At 35.9% G+C, this 22476-nt stretch overlaps 1 protein-coding gene and 1 non-coding gene across 2 annotated transcripts in view; one reads left to right on the plus strand and one right to left on the minus strand.

Annotated features, from left to right (window-relative positions):
- FAF1 (Fas associated factor 1) overlaps nt 1-22476 on the minus strand; it is a 535243-nt gene that overhangs the window by 148059 nt on the left and 364708 nt on the right. The window contains exons 9-12 of the mRNA XM_012434603.3: nt 20406-20501; nt 10078-10204; nt 9045-9108; nt 8016-8097 (exon numbers count right to left, since the gene is read on the minus strand). Of these exons, the coding sequence (XP_012290026.1) occupies nt 8016-8097; nt 9045-9108; nt 10078-10204; nt 20406-20501 (369 nt within the window). The remainder of the gene's footprint in view (nt 1-8015; nt 8098-9044; nt 9109-10077; nt 10205-20405; nt 20502-22476) is intronic.
- LOC135273477 (U6 spliceosomal RNA) lies at nt 7806-7914 on the plus strand. Its single transcript, XR_010341273.1, has one exon. It is a non-coding gene; the product is annotated as a U6 spliceosomal RNA (small nuclear RNA).

Here is a 22476-nt window from a genome sequence, read left to right on the forward strand (position 1 = left end):
AGTTTTTAGCTGGCATTTGCGGATTTCCATGATAACCATCATTCCCAGACTCTCTCTTCTAGTCCTATCCCCTGCTGCTCCCTTACAGGTACCCTATATACCAATTAAACAGGCCTATTCATCTTCTCTAAGATGTATTTCTGAATAACTGGGTTACTATTAAGGTAAAGATTCATGACTCCAAAGTGGGTTCATTGCTAAGATATTTTTAACCCCATTTCAGAGAAAACAAAATGGTGGCTTATATAGCTAGTCATATCAGGGCAAAGTTTCAAATCCAAATCTGCTTGATTTAGTAAATGTCCATCTACTATAAGCAAACTCAAAGATGTTTCACATACAATTTCAAAGATGTTTTACATATATTACTTTTTTTAATCCAACAACCTTGTGAGGTACGAATTACAATCCAAAGTTTTAAATGTAGTAATGGAAGTTGAGTAACTTGGTTAATAGAATACAACTATTAATAATAGCTAGTAAAGGACATACCAAAATTCAAACCTGAGAATTCTGATTAGTACTCTTTTTACCACAGCTCTTGAAGCGAAAAAGTTTAGGATTAGATATAGAACAGGTTTCCAGAACTTACAAGGGCAATGCTTAGAAATGCAATTTAACTTTTAAATTGAAAAACAATTTAAAATTTAAGAAAGTTTTAAATGGCAGTGTATTTCTAAACTAATAAGTTTTAAACTAATTTAAGAAATAATTTTAATATGGGTGCTAAAAGATTTTTACAATTTTAATTAGGCAGATCCAATAATTAATTGGAGAATTACTGGTAAATTCTAAATGGTATTAACAAATATATTATTTAGTAGAAACATCTAATTGCAGAACAGCAGGTTTGGTACAGTTGTATTTATATAAACTGTATCAGCTTTCTGACTGATATATATGTTGATAGTTTTTTTTTAAATCACATTTAAAAAGTAAGAGCATTTAATAAATAGTGGTGATTTTTAGGTTTGGAATTATGTGGTATCATTTTCTACTTAAACTGCATCTATATTTTCATTCTCTTATAACAAATATATTATTTGTATAATTAAAATATATTTTTCTAAAAAAATATATTAGCACTCTAGGTCTTATTTCACACATGTGCAGGATGTTGTCCCAGCTGTCATACAAAATTACTATAAAAGACACTGTCCTGCCTTTAAGGAATTTAAATGAAAAAAATAACACAGACAAGATGAGCAGACTGAGCATATTTTCCAAAGCACAAAGAAGTTTGTTTGCCTGGTTTTCTGGATATTGTGTGGTGAGCTAGAAACTTACCAACTACAGCTGTGGCTTCAAATTTGTGTGGAACTTATTTTTCTTAAAAGACAATGATCAATAATGGCATTTAGATTTCTTTCAGCATGAAGCAGTAGAAATAGCACGACTTTAAAATGGGCTGATTTTTAAAAATAAATATAATAAAACTTGATAACTAATAGCACTGTTAAAAGTGAACTACTAATTTTAGTGGTAGAAATGCTCATGGGGTTCTCAAAATTCCTTTCTGGAACTGTTACTAGAACTAGTTCATAATTGAATGAGAAAATCGGTTTTGTTATTTTACAAAATAACCATCTATCATATCCACAGTGCTGGGTGCATTTACGGGTAACATCCCATTTAAGTCTCAAAACAACCTGTATAAAGTAGATAATATCATCATCATTTTTCCCCCATATTAGACACAGTCTCATTACTTGTTTGGGGGTCATTAACAGAGCTACTAAGTGGGAAATCAGAAATCGAGTACTGATTCCCTTAATTTATGTATAATATTTGGAAAAAACACTGGTGTGAAGTCAGATCTTTGGAGCTGTAATGAAATTAACAATATCAAAGCTCAGATTCCTAAAGGGATGCTTGGGAAAGGAATAATCTTTCACATGGGAGATAAGCCCTGCGACTTTGATTTTTAGTTACTATAAATGTCTAATGATTCTCTAGGGTACTTTTGGTGGTATAGAAAAAGAGAATTCGGGACAGCAGGCATGAGAGGTGGGGAGGCTCCAAGGAAAAATAAGAATAATCTTCCCCCCTGCCTGAGATAGGGTCTTGTTCTATTGCCCAGGCTGGAGTGCAGTGGCATGAACATGGCTCACTACAGGTTGGACCTTCTGGACTCAAGTAATCCTCCTCATTCAGCCTCTTGAGTAACTGGGACCACAGGCACATGCCATCACACCTGGCTTTTTTTTGTTTTTGTTTTTGTTTTGTAGAGACAGCACCATGTTGTCCAGTCTGGTCTAGAACTCCTGGGCTCAAACAATCCTGCCACCTTGGCTCCTCAAAGTATTGGGATTACAGGTGTAAGCCACCATGCGCAGGCTAAAAACAGATTTCAAATGCCAGCTAATGCCAGGGAACCACAGGCCCCTTCATGCCTTGACCCCCATTGATTTTATCAGCATCATGCTTAGCAATGGAATTCTCTGTTCTGCATTTTTTTCCTCCACTAATACCAAACTGGTTGTAGTTCCCTCACTTTAATCTTCCATTGCCTTTACTTTTGTTCTTCCTTCAGTTTAAAATTCTGTTATTTGCCTAAGTATTTCTCATTATTTAAAATTCAAGTCAGAGGTACTTCCTCTAGAAATCTTCTCCCTGGGCTGGGTGCTCATGCCTGTAATTCCAGCACTCTGGGAGGCTGAGGCAGGTGGATCACCTGAGATCAGGAGTTCGAGACCAGCCTGGCCAACATGGTGAAACCCCATCTCTACTAAAAACACAAAAATTAGCAGGGCGTGGTGGCACGCATCTGTAGTCCCAGCTACTCAGGAGGTTGAGAAGGAGAATTGCTTGAACACAGGAGGCAGAGTTTGCAGTGAGTGAGATCATGTCACTGCACTCCAAACTGGGTGACAAAGTGAGACTTCATCTCAAAAAAAAAAGAAAGAAACTAAATCTTCCCCTGAACTTCTAAGGTAGTTGAAGGTACCTCTGCTCTTTGCTTCTATAGCATATTATACCATATGGATCTGTTTATATTGTTTTATTTTCCTTGTTAGACTGAGCAAAAGCAGGAAACCTCTATTTCTCAGATCCTTAGAGGACATGTGACAAACATTTATAGCCCTCAACTGAATGAGTGTCCTTCATAGATAAGCGCAAAGAAGGAAGTCATAAAACAGATCAGTATATTATCAGAAGTCAAAACTTGGTCACGAGATACTTAAAAGAAACATAAAAACTTAGAATAACTGCTTTACCAAAGTTGGAGGCTCTGCTTGGTATGGTATTGTAAATTCCTCAAGAAAAAAGGCAAAAAGAACTAGGAGCACTCTCACCACCAAGTGCTCTCAAATGAAATCAGTTTGAAGCAGTTTTCATTAAGATGGATTGAATGTGGCATCGTGAGAAACACTTTATCAAATGTAGTGTTTTACTTAGTGATTAACTATATACCAGTTGATGAAGCTCCCCAAATCCTTTGTAATCCTACCACTCCAATAAACATTTAATGAGTATATAAGTTCAAAAAGCCTAGCAGAGGATTTAAACCTTCAATCTTGTTTTTATTTACTCTTGGAACTCAATTTCTCACTTCAAGTGAGGAATGCTGGTGCTTGAAGCTCATCTGTTGCCCTGGTAAAATTAATGTGCCTCCCACAGTTTAAATTAAACATGTGATATTTAAGATGAAAATTTAGTAAGAGTGCCACAGTAGCTGTCACATTTGCCTTAAAATGTTTGAATATCAGCAAACTGTTTTCTGAAAACTGATGCATTCCAAAGTTTTAAAAAATAATCATGAGCAAGATTTGTTTTAACTCTCCAGTGTGAAATATGAAAAGGGGAGATGAAATTTGATCATTAAATCCTGCAGCACAGTAGTTAGCAATGAAAATTCAAGTGTGGTGGGATAGTGTAAACCATATTTACCTGTGTTGGAACATGTGAGCTCTTATTTGGTCCCTACTACTTACTATTAGTGTGTTGTAGGCAAGTTATGTAGCTTTTTTGGGCTTTCGCATCTCTAAAATGGGAATATGAGTATTCCATATCCCTATTTCACTGACTGGTTGTGGGGTTCAAATGGGATACATATATGAACATGTTTTATAAACCACAGAGCATCATATAATTCTTAAGTAACATTACAATTACTATACTTACACAATTAAAAGAAGATCTACACAATCTGCTTGATGACCATAATAAATGTACCTATTTAGATTTAATTCTGAGTTACTTTTCTGTCATGAAGTTAAACTTTAGTTAAGTTTATAGAAATGTAATAAACTGTAAATAAAGTGTTGATCTGTAACTTGAAAAAGAGAAATGAGAAAAGAAAAAAGCCCTGGACGAAGGAATAAATATAAGGACATTTTTATCAGTCCAGAGAGGTCAGTGGATTTTGGTTATGAATCTGACATGAAGCAAAATATTTAATTACATGAACCAAAATTTTTCATCTGCTAAAACATCCAGACACTAAGAAAAGCAAACAATCAATTGTTTCATTAGAAATATCCAGGAGTTAATAAACAAGAGCTTATATTCCTCAGGGGATTATCAGTCTGAATAAATCCAAATGCCAATTTACTGTACAAGACACTTAGTAAAAGTTCTTTTGTCTATGATATACTGTATTTTTAAGTGCAAGTTATCTGCATTTAAAGCTAAAATGCTTGAGGTATACATAGTATATCTTACAGAAGCTTTGGAATGTGTTTTTTAGATTATCTATACCTATTTTGGGAGCTACAGTTTAAGTTATAAAAGGCCATGACATTTTCTGGTTTACTTCAACTGTTTTGCAATCTTGCTGGAAAGCAGAGAAAGATATATCCCAAATGCACTATTATCAAAGAATAAGTTGAAAACTACATTATTTTAAAACTATAGATATTCTTTCAAACATATATATGTCTAATAAGTGATTATTTAAATATAACATGGCCATACAATGAAAGACTCCATAACCATTAAAAATCCTGTTAAAATAAAATATTCAGCATTATTTTACAAAGCATTTCACCTGACTCTAACAAAGCTTTTAGACCTAATATCCATTTTTCAGGAAATCAGAGATAGAGGGTTAAATAATATCACAAGGAAACAATCACACAAATCCAGAATTTGGAACAATCTACAAGTCACCTGGTCTGATTTCTTCACAAAGAAAATGCCAGGGGTAAAAAATGGGGAGAGATGGTGCTTGCTTAAAAGGTATTTAAGATATCTAATACTCAAACATAACTTGTGATCCTGGGTGGACCGTGGTTCCAAAACAACAGCTAAAAAGAAATTCTGGGGATGACCGGTGAAGTTTGAATATGCACTGAATATTAGATAATATTAGGGAATTATTTATTTTGTTATATGTGAAAATAATATTGTGATTATGTAGGAGAATATCATTATTTTTGGAAAATGCATGCTTAAGTTTTTAGGGGTAAAGTATGACATCTATAATTTATTTTGAAATGGTTAGCAAAAAACAATGAAAATACAGGATACCCTAAATGTTTCTGTTCAGTTTAAGTTTCAAAAATTCAAAAGCTTACCTGCTATAAACTATTAAAAAATTATTTGAAGTTTTAATTATTTATATAATTATTTATATTTTTTATATTTGTTTTTGTGAATCTTGAATACATTTTTAATTTGTTCTCTGTTCCAGTCAACATTTGCCATTTTCAATCAGAGAAAAACTGAAACAAAAATTTATCATAAAAATTTATTCATCAAAATCACAAATCCAAATAAGTATAAAAATATAAATAATTAAATTTCAAATGTTGCTTTTTTGTCCATCTGTAGCAGTTAATCCTTTTAAGTCATTTAGGCCTTAAGGCTCCATTAAAACTTTGAGATGCCTATATATGGAAGATGCAAATATGGCAAAATTTTCATAATTATTAAATGTAGGTATAGAGATTTGGCTATTTATTGTAATATTTTTTCTACTTTTTCTTTATTAAAATTTAAATATTTTTTATAATAAAAAGTTAAAATAATATAAAAGAAGTTATAATTAAGAAAGTGATCATATAATATTAAAAGGTGAAAAAGCTGTCATTACAAGATTATAACACGACTAAATTTTATACTAAAATTCCGTATGTATACTCATCTAAACATATAATAAATATGTAAAGAGCATAATATATTTAACAGTTAATCTGTGTTAGAATACTTTCTCTTTGCTTTTCAGTATTTTCTTTTTTCTTTAGGAGACAGTATATCACCTATTACCCGGGATGGAATGCAGTGGCATGATCTTGGCTCACTGCAACCTCTACCTCCTGGGCTCAATCAATCCTCCCACCTCAGCCCCGCAAGAAGCTGGAGTTAGAGGCATGCGCCACCATGCCTGGCTAATTTTTGTAATTGTTTTGTAGAGATGGGGTTTGACCACATTGCCCAGGCTGGTCCTAAACTCCTGAGCTCAAGTGATCCACCTGCTGTGGCTTCCCAAAGTGCTAGGATTACAGGCGTGAGACATCACATCCAGCCCAGTACTTTCCATAAACCTATATTTATGAACACCATAAATATATATTATCATAAACATGTATTTCTTTAAAAACATTCATTTTATATAGATTTACTAGTTGAAACATAACTGCTTACAACAGCTTTTAAAAGGGCTATTCTGATATTCGTAGGGTAAAGAATAGTTTCTTACTCTAAATTCATTAGACTACCAATTATAGCTCTAATTTGATTATTAATCATTGTGGAATTTGATTTTTAAAATTTATTTTTAAATGATTTTTCTTTGTATCAGAATTTAACATAATCTAGAAAACAGAACTCTCAGAGGCATCCTTGCAGTCTGTTCTCAAAACTCCTTGCCCTCTTTAATTCCAATAGCTTTCCCCTCTACTCCATATACACACTATTCCTTCCTTCTTCCCTTTCTTTATTCCTTCATTCATTAAACACTTAATGAATTTTTACTAAATATAGGGACATAAAGAATGTAGTCCCTGCCAAAAGAAAATCAAAACTCCTGGGAAGACATATGTAGAATGGATAATTATAAACACTATGATAAGTGTAACAATAAGAGATAAGTAGAGGGTTTTTCACTAGGAAGTGCTAAAGGGGTAGGTGCCACCAATGTGAGAGAAGGGGAGAAGCCAGAAAAGGTAAGTTTCAGAGGAAGAGGAGGAGGAGTCATCCAGGTAAAGAGCAGGATGAAAGGCATTTCTAGCAGTGGAGAAGCATGAAAAACAGTAAGATTCTGGGGAAATACAAATGGTACACTATTGCCAGATGTATTAAGTGTGAGGCAGGGAATGGGAAGAGCTGAAGCTACATAGACAGGCAGGAGCCGGATTACTGACGTCTTGACTGCTGTGTCAACCTACAAATAGTGATTAGAATCTTCCTGCTCAAAATTTATCTTCTAAATTTTTGTTACAGACTTCTTGTTATAGACTTCAAGATCACAAAGTTCATTTCTATGTTTAAAATCTTTTTTTTTTTTTTGGCCCAAAGTGACTTCTAGAGGAAAAAGATTGCAATTGTTAGATATATATCACTAAACAGAATAATCATTTTGGGAAAAGACTAAAGAACAAATCTATCAAGAACTAGTCAGTTGCATAACTGAAAAGAATACAAACATGTAGCCTGGTGCCTTCTAAGCATGTCCACCTTTTTTCCCATTAAGAAAAACACTGTTTCAATGCTTCAAAAAACCTTCTGCAAGAGCCAGCAATACCCCAATCACATTAATGTCCCTTGTGAAATGGGCATCCTGGTGAAGACTTGGTTAGCAGATGAACCAAAAACAAATGAAGTCTCCAATCTCAAAATGAAAACAGAAAACGCTTTTCATTTTGTTTCAGCAGCACATATACTAAAACTGGACTTATACAGAGAAGATTAGCATGGCCCCTGCACAATGATCACACACAAATTCATATTCATGAAGAGTTCCATGCTTTTTGAAAAACAAAAAAAACAGAAGACATTTAATCATTGCCTCAGACCTAGTAGTAAACCTGTAGTATGCACTTTTTAATCAGACAAGGTCAAACTGTACTTACATCTCGGGCTTTCACATAGAAGGCCTCTTGAAAAGCAGCTTCTAATGAGCCAATAAAAAATACAGGATGGCAATCACCATATCTACAGAAAAAATTAACTCTATTAATTAAAATACATTTCAAATTCACTTCAAAGTTTCACAGTCTAATCAATGACTTTTAAGTAAATGTTGAGGCTAATGTCTAGTGCATACTAAACATAAAAACATTTCTTTAAAAGCTTAGAAACGAACTTCATTGGTTCTCAGAATTCTTTTTGGCCTATACTGATATACTAGAATACTGGAATTTTAAGTACACCTAGCAAATGAATTAATAAGTGCTATGAAACCATGCCATTTATAAGGAGAAATTCTTGATTACTCACTTTCATATGATTTTTCTAGTTACATTAGCCTTATTTTCTCATTTTAGTTCATTTATTCCAGAATTCTAATACAGAGGGAAAAAACTTTCTTTTAAAAGTTTCCATATTACATTTCAACAGAAAATATCACTAAAAAAATCATTTATACCAAATTGAGGATTAAACATTAATTCTGTTTATATTTGAACACCACAGCAGACTCTCAAATTCATACAAAACATTTTATATTTGACACTTAAGGAAGAAATGTAAAACAATTCCAAAAGAAAAAATTCAGTTGGATGTAAAATGTTTATTTTTAAATTTAATATTATTTTAAAGGATTTTCCATGTGACTGTCCTAGGATATACTAAAAATTAGTATACGATATCCTGGTTCTTTGGGAATAGAATAAAAATATTAAATTAGGATCCGTTTATTGAATGTCTATAAAGATAGAGAAATAAACTGAATCTATCTCTGAAACTGACATTAATGGTTTACTAGTTATTTCACATTGAACAGTATGTGTTTCACTATTAGGACTACATAAATTAACAAATATATCCTTTGAATACTTTAAGGAGAAATTTTAAACAATCTACAATTAAAATTGCCAAAGAAAAAAATCACAGTAGTATAAAAGAGCATCAATTTTATATAGTTAATGTCCTAACCCTACCTTGAAGAAAACTCTGCTGTAAATTGTAATAAGGCATCTCCTTCATTTTCTGCGTTTTCTGGCACTAAAAAACAAACAAAAGAAAAAACAAAAACAAAAAAAACAAAACAAATAGACACAGAAAACAAACCACATAACATCTAGTCCCACAGATAAGAAATATATTTAATCAATAAAGAGGAAATAAAATTAAATTTTAGCTTCTGTGATGTATCTGAGGGGACAGTTTAACTCAACATATATTAGATCTCATCAAATCAGAATCAAAAAGAACCTTAAAATATTCCAAGCTCATAAATTTTGAAAAACCAACAGACACAATCCTGCTAAGCATTTAAAATATGCACCCAGTTGTCATTTAGGATTTCACTGTTTTCTCTAAATAGACATCTTGTGACTAAATTATATTAAATGGGTCTGATATTATTTTAAAGACCTCATTAATTGAGAAAATAGCCAATTTTATGTAACATCACATCTATTTATGCCCACAGGAGTTCTCTAATTTCACAAAGCAAACAGGCCATTATTATTTTAGTGGCCATTTTGCACATAGCATTGCTTGTTATTCTAAAGTATGCATTTTGTAAGTGGAAGTCAAAGAGCTGGCACATTTAGTTTACTGTTTTCCTTCCAAAGATGGGTACCATTGAATGGAAAAGTAACATTACTAATCTTAAAACTGGCATCTCTAATAAGATGTGGGAAAACATTATCAGTCACAGAAAGTACACCTGGTTTGTTAATCAATCTCTAGTTTTAAAGAGAGAGTCATAATTAATTATACATATAAAACAAAAGTTACACTCCCTTGCATTTTTAAATGAATTTTCCTAATGCACTGGGAATTTTTCAGCTTAATAAAATCAAAATTCAAAAGGCTGTGGTTCTAATGAAGAATGCCTACTCTCTGTTATCTTATCTTCCCAAACCTGGAGGTCAGTAAGAGATTTTTAAGTTTAATGTTCTTCATAAGTTTGTGTACTAGAAGAAATAATTCTATTGCTGGACCCAAAGAGCTATTAATACTTACTCATTGGAGATTTTCTCAAGGCAGATGATGCCATGCCAAATACTTCTCCATCATCCACCCCAAATTCTGTAGCATCTTCAAAGTCATCTCCATCGCTATCACTAACCATATGAACATCGGTGCTTTGCTATTTAAGAAAAGTCCTGATTAGTTTCATGTTGATTTTGGCATATCAAATTCTAAGAATAAATTATATAATAACAGGACATAAGTGTTATAAAATTTTTATCAAATAAAGTCATTTGCTAGAGTAAAGCTTACTAATTTTTCCTTTTAAGGCTTACATACTTTCTAAACTTGCTGTAATACTACAGACCAAAGGTTGGAGACTGAGCGAAAATGAAGAAGGCTTACTTACAAACTAAATACAGGGATTTTTTGTCTGTTTTTCCCCCAGTGTATAGTACACAATTAAGTACAAAATAAATGAGAAAATGGGTACAACTGGAGAAGTCAGAGACAAAGTAAGCTATGAGTATCTCAAAAAGTTCACAAAAATTTATATTTGGCAGGTAGCAATGGTAGCATTTTTAAACTTTCTACTCCCTCACTGCAGTGGTTCTCAGGTTTCTCTTAGTGAAATATGGTACACTATCCTTATATTGTTATGGATTAAAACATGAAATATACTATGTATGAAAGCTCTTTGTAAACTGAAGATGAGATGTAATAATAATGTTTTACATATGAATTGAATGTTTTAATTCAGTAAAAATTTATTGAGAATTACTACCTGCTGAGCATTATAAATATGCTCTATTTAGTTTGTTTTCAGCAACATCAGTTGAAAAGGTATTAAAAACATCAGCTTCAAAGAACTAGGCTGTTATTTTCTAGGCTAGAATGTGATTCTGAAATACTGAGATTTAAAACTTTTGGACTGGGTTGTAAGTACTGCTGAATATTCATGCCTTAAGTAAGAAGAGGGTCCAAGCAAGGTATCTACTACATGTTTGTCTGTACTATGTTCAATAAATAAAGTCTGTAAATAATATTTAGTAAATAAAATTTCTATCTTTTAAAATGTGGCACTATGTACTTAAATTATTTTCTATGCAGAAAAACCTAACATATAGGTAAATATTTTGCCAGAAAAGCATTAATAGAAACAAAATCTGAGACTCATAAGATTAGCCTGGGCAACATGGCCAGACCTCATCTCTACAAAAAAAAAAAAAAAAAGATCGGGCATGGTGGCTCACACCTGTAATCCCAGCACTTTGGGAGACCGAGGCGGATGGATCGCCTGAGGTCAGGAGTTCGAGACCAGCCTGGCCAAGATGGTGAAACCCTGCTTCTACTAAAAATACAAAAAAAAAAAAAAAATTAGCCAGGCATGGTGGCAGGCGCCTGTAATCCCAGCCACTTGGGAGGCTGAGGCAGGAAAATCACTTGAACCTAGAGGTGAAGGTTGCAATGATTTGAGAACATGCCATTGCGCTCCAGCTAGAACAAGAAACTCCGTCTGGGAAAACAAAACAAAAAGCCTGGCATGATGGTGTATGCCTATGGTCCTAGATACTTGGGAGCTGAGGTAGAAGAATTGCTTAAGCCCAGGAGGTCAAGGCTGCAGTGAGCCTTGTTTGTGCCACTGCACTCTAGCCTGAGTGACAGAGTGAGACCTTGCCTCAAAAAAACAAAGAAACAAACAAAAAGACTCATAAAAATTTAGCTAGAGGGAATGTCAGAGGTCAGACAGTTGTCGAATCATAGATTTTAAAGCTGGAAGGATCTTGAAAATCTGTCATTGGTGGTTTTCTAACTTTTTTTCACAGGGTTACCTCCCTCCCCTAGGCCCAAACAAAATATTACAAAAAATTACAATACATAAAAGTAGGACTACTCTGGTTGATTCGGGGATAGGTCAATGGGGAGCTTAATGCTCTTGGAGTTGGCCTTTTCTTCCTTATATCTGTTGATACCTGGAGTATCTCCAAAGGATCTCAGGACCCTTTGGAGATAAAAGTTCCAAATGAGGAAGTGATTCTAAAACTTCCAAATGAGGAAGTCAAGATATTTCTCATTATTTCTCTTAGTGTGCTCAGCATTTCCTCCTCAGGCATACTCAAGCATTAATGCAGAGAATCATAATAATAATATTTTCCCTCTCATCTTTAAGACAATCTTTCTAATGCTTTGAATAGACAAGATAATGAAGATACACTTGTTGGCTGAATAAATGATCATTCCCTTAATCATTTGCCTGCTATCTTAATTCTAACACTAGTTGTCACAGAAACATTGGTTCTCCCCCCTTAATTTTGTTCGTAGATCTAAGATGTCCTCCTGGTTTAAGCTAGTTAACAGCTTAAAAACTCACAATCCCTTCTCACTTTAGAGCAGTGAAGGAGCCTCCTCCATAGAACAACACATTTACTAGGACAACAGTGCTTGAGTTCCCTCTGTGTTTCGGGTAGACAAATATCTGAAGCATGAAGTCCCCTTTAAATTTGAGGCTTAGTCTTAAACAGGTAAAGGCTCAACATTTACAAGGTCACTACATGTTCCTTTACAGTGCTTAGCCAGGTTCACAGGCAAGTGAAAAGAAACAAAGGACCAGTACGACAAATCTCACATCCTGTATCAGGTAAGCTATCATTTCAGTCTTTGCTTAATCTTGCCTAGTACTCACCCCTTCCTTTGAGAAGAATCAGGTTAAGAACAACGGGTAGGAGACATGGGAGAAACAAGCAAATGTTCTAGATGTACTTCTTTCTATTCTTACTCCTTTTACCTTGCCGTCCCACATCTATCCTCCAAATCCAGTTCAATAAATTAGCTCCTTCTATAACAACAGGACCTTACTTCATACTAAGATAGTGATTTTAATATTCTCCATGTGTCTCCATTATTTATTTTCCTTTCACAAAGTATAGACCCAAAACCTCTTAAAATCCCTTAAAACAAAATCCTATAACCACAACATCTTCAAAGGGAAGTACCTAAAAAGCCAATTTTGTTGAAAAAAAGTATATTTCAAATATGAATTATTGAAATATCTGCAAGAATGAGCTACTTAATTATGTATAAGGAACTCCTAGTCTCCTCATATTTTCTTATCAGACATCTAACAGGTTAGAAAAAGCTTTTTCTAAAAAATAAGATAAACAATCTTTTTTTCATTAGTGTTTGCTGATGAGAATAGATAATCTCTTGGTATCTGTCATGGCTGTCCTAAAATTCTTTAAATTCAGAAAACATATTTATTCATAATTTTAAAAACAGCTGCCTGGCACGGTGGCTCATGCCTATAATCCCAGAACTTTGGGAGGCCAAGGCGGGCAGATCACCTGAGGTTGGGAGTTTGAGACCAGCCTGATCAACATGGTAAAACCCTGTTTCTACTAAAAATACAAAATTAGCCAGGTGTGGTGGTGCATGCCTGTAATCCCAGTTATTTGGGAGACTGAGGCAGAAGAAAAGCTTGAACTGGAAGGTAGAGGTTGCGGTAAGACAAGATTGCACCACTGCACTCCAGCCTGGGCAACAAGAGCGAAATTTTGTCTCAAAACAAACAAACAAACAGCTAAAAAAATTAGTGATTCTATTTTGGGCTGTTTAGTGCATTCATTTATTACCTTTAACATTTAACAAACATTTACAAATCCCTGGCAAGCGCCACACTGTTCAGGCCTGTGTGAAAGATACAGTCCATCCTCTCTCAAGGAGCATCATATATTATAAACAGAGTGATTAGTGCTATGACATGTAAATTCAGAAGAGAGCACCTAAATCATGGGGGACAGGAATCAGGAAAAAAGTTCCCGGAGGAGATGATAATTAAACTGTTTAAGGCAAAAATTTAGAACTCATAACTAGCATTAAAGCAAGCTTATAATTGGAGATGTTCCTTTCAGCAACATTCAGCAACTACCTATTATGTCAAGGCACTATGTTAAAAACTAGGTATGTCAGTTTGGTGCGATGGCTCACATCTGTAACCCCAGCACTTTGGGAGGCCAAGGTGGGCAGATCACTTAAGGTCAGGAGTTTGAGACCAGCCTGGCCAACATGGTGAAACCCCATTTCTACTAAAAATACAAAAATTAGTGGGGCATGGCAGATGCCCGTAATCCTAGCGACTTGGAAGGCTGAGGCAGGAGAATCACTTGAACCTGGGAGGTGGAAGTTGTAGAGTGTGCCACTATATCCAGCTAATTTTTATATTTTTTGTAGACACCAGGTCTCACTATTTGCCCAGGCTGAGCATAAATTTATTTTAAACTATTTGTTAGGCAATTCCTGTATCTCTAATTCTTTGGGGTCAGTTACTAGAGTTTATTGTGTTCCTTTGGTAGTATCACATTTCCCAAATTCTTTATGATCCTTGTATACTTGCAAAGGTGTCTGTGCATTTGATGAAAAAGTTACCTCTTCCAAACTTTATGGGCTGCCATCAGTAAAGAGAGACCTTCACCGGTGGGTGTGGAGAGAGGATAGGGAGAAACAGAGGCATCCTGGGGCATGCTGTGGCACTGGGTCTAAGGGCACAAGGTACCAAGTGTGGTGTGTGTGGTTACTTGAGATCTAGGGGGGCACTGAATCTTGTGAGTTCAGTCAGAGTCTGTGACATTGACACCTTTGTGATCCTTGATGGCAAGAGCTGTGGGAGGTCTGCAGAGGCTACAAGGGCTACTGGAGTCCTCTGCTGTGCCTCTGTGTCCAGCAACAAAGGGCCATGGCTAGAAACAACAAAGGCCAGAGCCAGCGGAATGCACATCCTCTGGTGTAGAGGCTGGCTGCAGACATGCCTCTGGCAGAAGATCCAAATGTAGGCTCAAGCACTGGGGTAAGTGCTGGAGACAGAAACAGGAGATGGGGAAGACTGTAAAAGCACATGTGGGATGGCGGAGGCTGGAAGCTTGCTTATGCTCAACTGCAGGAACCAGCTAGGGTTAGGTGACAGGAATTAAGACTCTGTGTATGTGGGCAGCTGCAGGGCCATCTGTAATTGCAAGCACAGTGGTAGGGGCAGGAGCCAAGGGGCAGGATCAGCTGCTTATGCACATAAAACTGTAGGAGCCAGGGCTGGCAGCATGCAGTAGCCTAGCTGCAGGGGTAAGCCTCAGGTACATGTAGTGGTGGGTTTGAAAACTGTGATGAGTGGTCACAGAGCTGTTTTCAGGAACACATGCAGTAGATGTGCTGTGTCCCTGTGTCAAAGAACCCATGGAGGCAGCAGCTGGGGTGGCTCTGGGGAGAAGGGATTTCAGGTGCTTAGGCATCTGAAAAATATAAAGTCTGTTGAGGAGGGACTCTAGACCCAAGCAGGAACAGCTCAGGTGACTCCAGGTAGAGAAGAGGGAGAAAAGTGGTAGTTTACACACCCAGAGACTGCAAAGGCTGCTGGGCTGGGTTCCCAGTCCAGAACAACTATAGCAGTAGCAGTCTTGCAGCTCTGGGTCTTTGCCCATTTTCTAACTGGGTTGTTACATTACTTAGTTTTAGGAGTTCTCTATATTTTATAGACATTGATCCCATATCAGATGTATAAATTGCAAATATTTTCTCCCATTCTGTGGGTTGCCTTTTTAACTCCACCGCTAGTGTTTTTTGATGCACAAAAGTTTTTAATTTTCACGAAGTCTAATTTCTCTATTTTTTCTTTTGTTACCTGTACCATTAGTGTCATAACCAAGAAACCACTGCCAAATCCAATGTAATAAAACTTCTTCCCTATGTTTTCTTTTAACAGTTGTATTGTTTTAGATCTTACAATTAGGTCTCTAATATATTTTGAGTTTATCCTAATAGGATACTATTAGGTAAGGATCCAAATAATTCTTTTGCATGTGGCTATCCAGTTTTCCCAGTACCATCTGTTAAAAAAACTATCCTTTCTCCATTGAATGGGATTAGTGCCCTTGTCAAAAATCATTTTATCATAATATGCTGGTATGCTGGGGTTTATTTTGGGGCTATTATATTCCATTGGTCTATATGTCAGTCTTTATGCTAGCACTGCACTGTCTAGATTACTATATCTTTTTACTAAATATTGAAATCAGGAAGAGTGAGTCCTCTGGCTTTGTTCTTTTTCAGGATTGTTTTGGCTATTCAAGGTCCCATGAAATTCCTTATAAATTTTAGGATAAGTTTTTCTATTTCTGCAAAAAAATACCATTAGAATTTTGATAGGGATTTCTGTAAACAGCTTTGGGCACTATGGACATCTGAACAATATTAAGCCTTCCAACCCATGTACATGAACTGTGTTTCCACTTACTTGTATCTTCTTTAATTTTTCAGCAATGTTTGGTAGCTTTCATAGTACAAGTCTTCCACTTCTTTTGTTAGTTAATCCCAAAGCATCATTCTGTTTGATGCTGTTGTCATTGGAATTGTTTTTCTAATTTTCTGTTCAGTTTGTTGACTACTGGTTTATAGAAATGCAAGTGAGTTTTGTGTTGACTTTGTATCCTGTGATTTTGCTGAATTTTTAGTTTCAATAGTTTTTTAAAAATGTAATCTTTGGAGTTTTCTACATATAAAATCATATCATCTGTGAACAGAGATTATTTTAAATCTTCCTTTTATTTCTTCTTTTTGCCCTGGCAAGAACTTCCAGTACTATGTCAAATAGAAGTGATGAAAGGGGGCATTCTTATCTTGTTTCTGATTTTAGAGAAAAAGTTTTCTGTCTTTCGCCCTTGAGTATGATCTTTGCTGTGAGTTTTTCATATATGTATTTTATTATGTTGAAGTAGTTTTCTTCTATTTCTAGTTTTACCATGAAAGGGTGTTGAATGTTGTCAAATGCTTTTACTGCATCAATTGAGATGATGACGTGTTTTTTTTTCCCTTCATTCTGTTAATGTGCTACATTACATTAAGGATCCCATTATCTCTTGCTTGCAGTAGTACAACAGACTCATACCTGATTTCTCTGTCTTCAGTCTTGCTTCCCTTAAATCTAACCTGTGCACAGCAGAATGCTCTTAACTAAAATGTGTATTTGTGAGGAGATATCACTCCCCACTTAAAAGTCTTTTACTGCTGGCCAGGCACAGTAGCTCATTCCTGCAATCCCAGCATTTTGGAAGGCCAAGGTGGGTGGATCACTTGAGGTCAGGAGTTACCATCCTGGCCAACATGGCAAAACCCCGTCTGTACTAAAAATACAAAAATTTCACCGAGCGTGGTGGTGGGCACCTATATTCCCAGCTACTCGGGAGGCTGAGGAACAAGAATCGCTTGTACTGGAGAGGTGGAGGCTGCAGTGAGCCAAGATCGCACCACTGCACTCCAGCCTGGGTATCAGGGCAAGACTTCATCTCAAAAAAAAGTCTTTTACTGCTCTCTACAGTTCAAGTTCTCAATGTGTTATATAAGACTTATTTACTTTCATCTCATCTCTTATGTTCCTTTCCCCCCAACTTTCTTCTGCACTAATAGCAACCTACACTTATCTCTTCTCATTTGCTACATCAAATCATGCTTATTCCTCTGAATGGAATATGATTCCTTTGATTCTTTATTTGGCTGTGACTCATTCTTTATAATTCAATTTGGATGTTAACTCCTCTAGTCTTTTTTCTTTTATTTTATTTTTTAAAAATATTCATTTACAAATAACTACTATGTATCTGTTACATGCCAGGCACTATGCTAGGTGTTAGGGCTACAGAGGGGAGAAAGGCAAACATGGCTCTTGCCTGTAAGCATTCTTGAAAGTTACAACCTTCCCCCATATCTATGGTCCCTTAGCATCTCATGCTTGCCTCAATTTTCTCATTCATCATGTAATATAAAATTATAATTTATATTCATCTGACTAGCACATAGTGAGCATTCAATAAATCTTTCTTTAGCCATACTTATAAACTAATGCTTTTAACATTACATTAGAAACATTTTGTTTTTGTTTACATTTTTGGATTGCCTCTCCTTCTTCACTGTCAACTGAGAACTGAACAATTCCCAAGGAGCCAGAGTCAACAAGGCCCTCACACTGTCTCACCCAAGCAACTCAGGATAAATTTTTACCTAGCTAGGTATCCAGAAATATGGAAAAAATCTTTAAATGGGGGCTCAGGAACAAGGGGAGGATGAGAAGAAAAAATATTAAATGATCATAAAGAAACTGTATTTGTAAGGCCAAAGAAATGGTGTAAGAATCAAAATTCTCCCAGCTAAAGGACACATAACTACAATCCATAAAATCTAAAACTTGAATTTAACTGCTGGTCTCAAATATTTCCCTCCTAACTCAAAGTTTAAGAAAGTCAATAGCCAAATGATGATTGTTGGCTGGGCGCAGTGGCTCACACCTGTAAACCCAGCACTTTGGGAGGCCAAGGAAGGCAGATTACTTGAAGTCAGGAGCTTAAAACCAGTCTGGCCAACATGGCAAAACCCCATCTCTACTCAAAATAAAAAAATTAGCCAGGCCTGGTGGCACATGCCTGTAGTCTCAGCTACTTGGGAGGTTCAGGCACAAGAATTGCTTGAACCCATGGGGAGGAGGCTGCAGTGAGCTAAGATCATGCCACTGCACTTTAGCCTGGGTAGCAGAGCAAGACTCTCTCAAAAAACAAAAATAAAAACAAGATTGTCTTAAAACACGCAAAGTCATGTAGAAGAGTAGAACCAGAAGAAAGCAGCAGAATCACTGGGTGAATGGTACAATTACACGTATTTCAGCTTAATATAAGGAAGACAACAGAAAAGGCTGCTCAACAATGAGACTGGTTATAATAAGATATTATTATATCTAATAATAATAAGATATTATTACTCAGTAATAATAACATATTACTGAGGTTGTGACTGTTTTAGTTTGGCAAAGCCTCCCAATCCCACCATTTTCTCAAAATAACCTAAATAATGTGCTAGCCTCACATTATGGAACTGACTTCTCTCTGCTGTTTGGACCACCCAAATAACACATATAATGGTGAGGGTGAGAGAAGAAAATAACTGAAGTGAAACCTTGTGTGCAATACTATCCCTGTCACCTCTCAGAGAGGACATAGAATAATTAAGAATTTTAGTTGGTAGGCTGGGCACAGTAGCTCATGTCTGTAACCCCAGTACTTTGGGAGGCTGAGGCAGGTGAATCATGAGGTCAGGAGTTCAAGACCAGCCTGGCCAACATGGTGAAACCCCGTCTCTACTAAAAATACAAAAAATTAGCTGGGCATAGTGGCAAGTGCCTGTAATCCCAATTACTCAGGAGGCTGGGGCAGGAGAAGTGCTTGAACCTGGGAGGCAGAGGTTGTAGTAAGCCGAGATAACGCCACTGCACTCCAGCCCTGGCAACAGAGTGAGACTCCATCTCAAAAATAAAAAAACAAAACAAAACAGAAATTTAGTTGGGGCTAGCTGGCCACCTTTTAATGTTAGTGGATTTCTGGAGACCAAGTACAGTATAGTATAATATAAAACAGTCATATTATTAGCAGGGGAGAAAGCTTTCTTCTCAGCGGTTTTCTAAAAAATGTTAAAAACCAGAGTGGCAAATTATAATTTTCACAGGATGATTAGAGACTACAGCTTCAATTATGTAGCTCCATTTTTCTTTCACATTTTTAAGTGAGATAAATACATATTCAAAGGATGGCTGGAGATGTCCTGTGATAGCTTCCATAATGGGTGTCCAAAATATACAGGCAGTTTAAATAAAAATGAGCAACCACATTTTGCATAGAATGTAAATAGAAAAAGGTTTTATTGGACAAATTTAAGCTTTTAAATACTTGAATTGTGCTCTACCTAATTTAAGGCTGGGTGCGGTGGCTCACTTTTTTTTAATTTTTATTTTTGGAGACAGGGTCTCACTCTATCACCCAGGCTGGAGTACAGTGGTGCGATCTCAGCTCACTGCAACCTCCACCACCTGGGTTGGAGCAATTCTTGTGCCTTAGCTTCCAGAGTAGTTGGGATTATGGGTATGCATCACCACGCCTGGCTCATTTTTTTGTATTTTTAGTAGATACGAGGTTTCGTCATGTTGGCTAGGCTGGTTGGTCTCGAATTCCTGGCCTCAAGTGATCTGCCCATCTCGGCCTCCCAAAGTGCTAGGATTACAGGTGTGAGCCACTGTGCCCAGCCTACAGTGTTGTTAGCCCAATAGTTCTAAGTAAAAATTATTTCAACCAATCCACCTGAATTCTGTCTGTTGAAACATGAAACTAACAAAGCAATAAGCAGTACATTAATAATAACTTTGCATGGACAGTTTCTGTCTTCAAAAATTTACTGAGATTTAATTCATGCTACATTAACTTTATCTATTCATTGCTCTGGCAGATAAAAAAGAAAGGGAAGTGGACAGGTAGGTGGGGGATAAGCTTTCTGTTCAATGAAAAGCTAGCAAACAGGCTTACTTCTTCCGACTGTTCCCGGATCTGTGCAGGTGAAGATCTTCTTCCCACTGTAAGTCGATGGCAGGGATAAGAGAGCCCTGATTCAGCAAGACACATCTGCAAAAAGTAGAATCCATCATTTGTAAACAAAACACGGCCATGTTTCACAAAAGGATTTTACTTTTTAGAAATTTTCTATTATTGCTGAAGCTAGATTAGAAAGCTTATTCTAGTTGCCTGGGTATTACATTACCAGGAGGGCTTTGAAAATTTGAAATTCTTCCACACATGGGATGTTTCGGTAGCCAAGGCTAACTTTCATTAGATAATAGACTGAGGCTCTAGGAAACTGCAATAAACCCAAACTAAGGCATATCATACATACTCACCCTCAAACCCCCACTGCCCCAATGTGTATCTGCTACTTTTCTGATTAGTAAAGTAACACCTGCTTCCTAACTCCCAGGGCAGTAAGGATAGAAAAATAAAATTGTAGGTGAGATACAGAATTTAAAATTTCCATTAAGATACATATGCCAAGAATATACAAAAGCATAAGTTTAGGTTTTACCCTAAAGTAATCTCTTACCCAAAGTAATCTCTCAGAAAAGAGAAAGATGCCTTATATTTGACTAGTTACAAAAGTTCTCCTGTTACAGGGTGCTTCCTCAAATACTTCATTTTCAATGTACTGTTTGGACAGATTAGCCTTAAATAACCTAAGTCAATGATGCTTCAGGTTCTCACAGTTTGCTTGTCAAAACTGGTTAATAAAGAAGACAATGATAAGACATGATTATTCCTAGAGGTATAATCTCACAATTCCAAGTATTAAAAGCCCTTGTAAACAAGCCTTTAAAAGATACTTTGAAAAATGTCTTGGGAAGATAATGAATATATATATATATATAGGACAAATGAAACCAAAACAAAACAAAAAATAAACAAATGAAAAAATTACAACTGTCCTAATAACACCTAAATATAGATAGTATTAGTACTTTCTCCATAGCATAGGGATAATAAGGTTGAGTTTATGGGTAAAACAATGAGAAAATGCCTAGCACACAGTAGTGGCTCAACAAACATTACTTTTTACTATTCTGTAAATATCTGTGGCTTGAGATAAAACGTCCAGTGAGAAGGATGGACTCTAGAAAACATGACTTTAGTGGAACCACTGTTACCTTGTATTCTAGGGTCTTTCTAAGTTACCCTGTTCCTTAATTAACCCAACAGTAGTTATCTTATTCAATTCAATTATTTTGTCTTTACAATGCCAACCAAAAAGAAAAAAAAAAAAGTGACCCTAGTGGTGATGATGATGCTTATAATATTAACTTTATTTTAGGTATGTGTATCCAATTAAATAAATTGACAGTTATACTACATCAACACAAAAAGTTTATGCATTTAAATTATCCAAAGAAAACCCTTTTTTACAAAAATAATAATTGTTTTACAGTATTTATATTTTTAAGCCCACATTTTAAGGAAAAAGTAGCTATAGTAGGCAAGAATTTAATTGTTCCTGTCAGCTGTCAATGATTGAAATATAAGGATGGTAAATCATTTTTTTGACAAGATATGAAGAAAAATGACCAAAATTAAGTAAATTTGCTCTGTTAAAAAGTAATTCACAGAAGAGGCAGGCACTTAACAAATTATTGTTGATTGCTAAAGGAACTTTTTTCTATTTAATAACGGAAGACAGCTAAGTATGGAATGGACTTATAAAGTCAGAGTGTCCTGAATTCAAATTCACTTCTACTATTCACTCGAATCAATATTTTACATCTTAAAGCTAGGTTTCCTGGCTGGGTGTGGTGGCTCATGCCTGTAATTCCAGCACTTTGCAAAGCTGAGGCAGGAGGATGTCTTGAGCTCAGGAGTTCAAGACCAGCCTGGGCATCATAGTGAGACCTTGTCTCTAAAAACATAAGCAAAAGATTGGCTGGGTATGGTGGTGCACACCTGTAGTCCCTGCTACTTGGGCCGCTAAGGCAGGGGATCATTTGAGCCCAGGTGGTCAAGGCTGCAGTGAGTTGTGATCATGCCACTGTACTCCAGCCTGAGTGACAGTGAGACCATG

Source organism: Aotus nancymaae, unplaced genomic scaffold (assembly GCF_030222135.1).
Source record: "Aotus nancymaae isolate 86718 unplaced genomic scaffold, 86718_ANA_hifiasm-v0.15.2.pri h1tg000007l, whole genome shotgun sequence".
NCBI lineage: Eukaryota > Metazoa > Chordata > Mammalia > Primates > Aotidae > Aotus > Aotus nancymaae.